Source organism: Buceros rhinoceros, unplaced genomic scaffold (genome assembly GCF_000710305.1).
Source record: "Buceros rhinoceros silvestris isolate BGI_N320 unplaced genomic scaffold, ASM71030v1 scaffold24842, whole genome shotgun sequence".
NCBI classification, from domain to species: Eukaryota; Metazoa; Chordata; class Aves; order Bucerotiformes; family Bucerotidae; genus Buceros; species Buceros rhinoceros.
The window spans coordinates 1,229-1,744 of record NW_010397484.1 but is presented as its reverse complement, the minus strand read 5'-3'; the positions used below and the strand labels follow the sequence as shown (position 1 = coordinate 1,744).

General features: G+C 58.3%; 1 protein-coding gene across 1 annotated transcript; it reads right to left on the bottom strand.

The window, feature by feature from the left end:
* Positions 1 to 181: 181 nt before the first annotated feature.
* On the bottom strand, positions 182 to 352 carry TMEM218 (transmembrane protein 218; the record flags this gene model as incomplete). Its single annotated transcript, XM_010146282.1, has 1 exon — positions 182 to 352. A coding segment is annotated over one exon (171 nt), but the record flags the coding sequence as incomplete, so codon positions are not given.
* Between the last annotated feature and the right edge of the window lie 164 nt (positions 353 to 516).

Here is a 516-nt window from a genome sequence, read left to right as displayed (position 1 = left end):
GAGAGAAACGGGAGGTTAAGCCCCTTTCACAGTGCCTTGAACCGCCCCCCTGGGGCAGAAAGTGCTGCAGCTCAGCCCAAACGTCGCTCCGAAAGATGGAAGACACACGCAACGCCCTTCGCCGGCTCTTCCCTGGCTCGGAAACACCGATGCTGACAGTCTCTGGGTCTCCCCTCCCAGTTTATTGCCATGAAACTGGAGTTTCTTCCCAGTGGGGCCGGCTGCTGCGGAGCGGTTTGGCGTAAACTGGCTCCATGAGGTGGTAAAGCAGGAGGAGGAAGACGCACCCCAGCACCACCAGGCTCATCACGGCCACGAGGATGAAGCGGCCAATGATGAAGGTGTCCACGATCTGCCGGGAAGAGAAAACGAAAGATCACAAGGGATGTTCCAGCTGCTGAGAAAAAAACACTCAGGGTGGAAAGCGAACGGCGGAGAAACACGAGTCAAACCCTCTCGGCTCCTGAGAACCCCCCCTGGAGCTTCGCTCACCCCCGGCTCAGCTTCACAAACCAC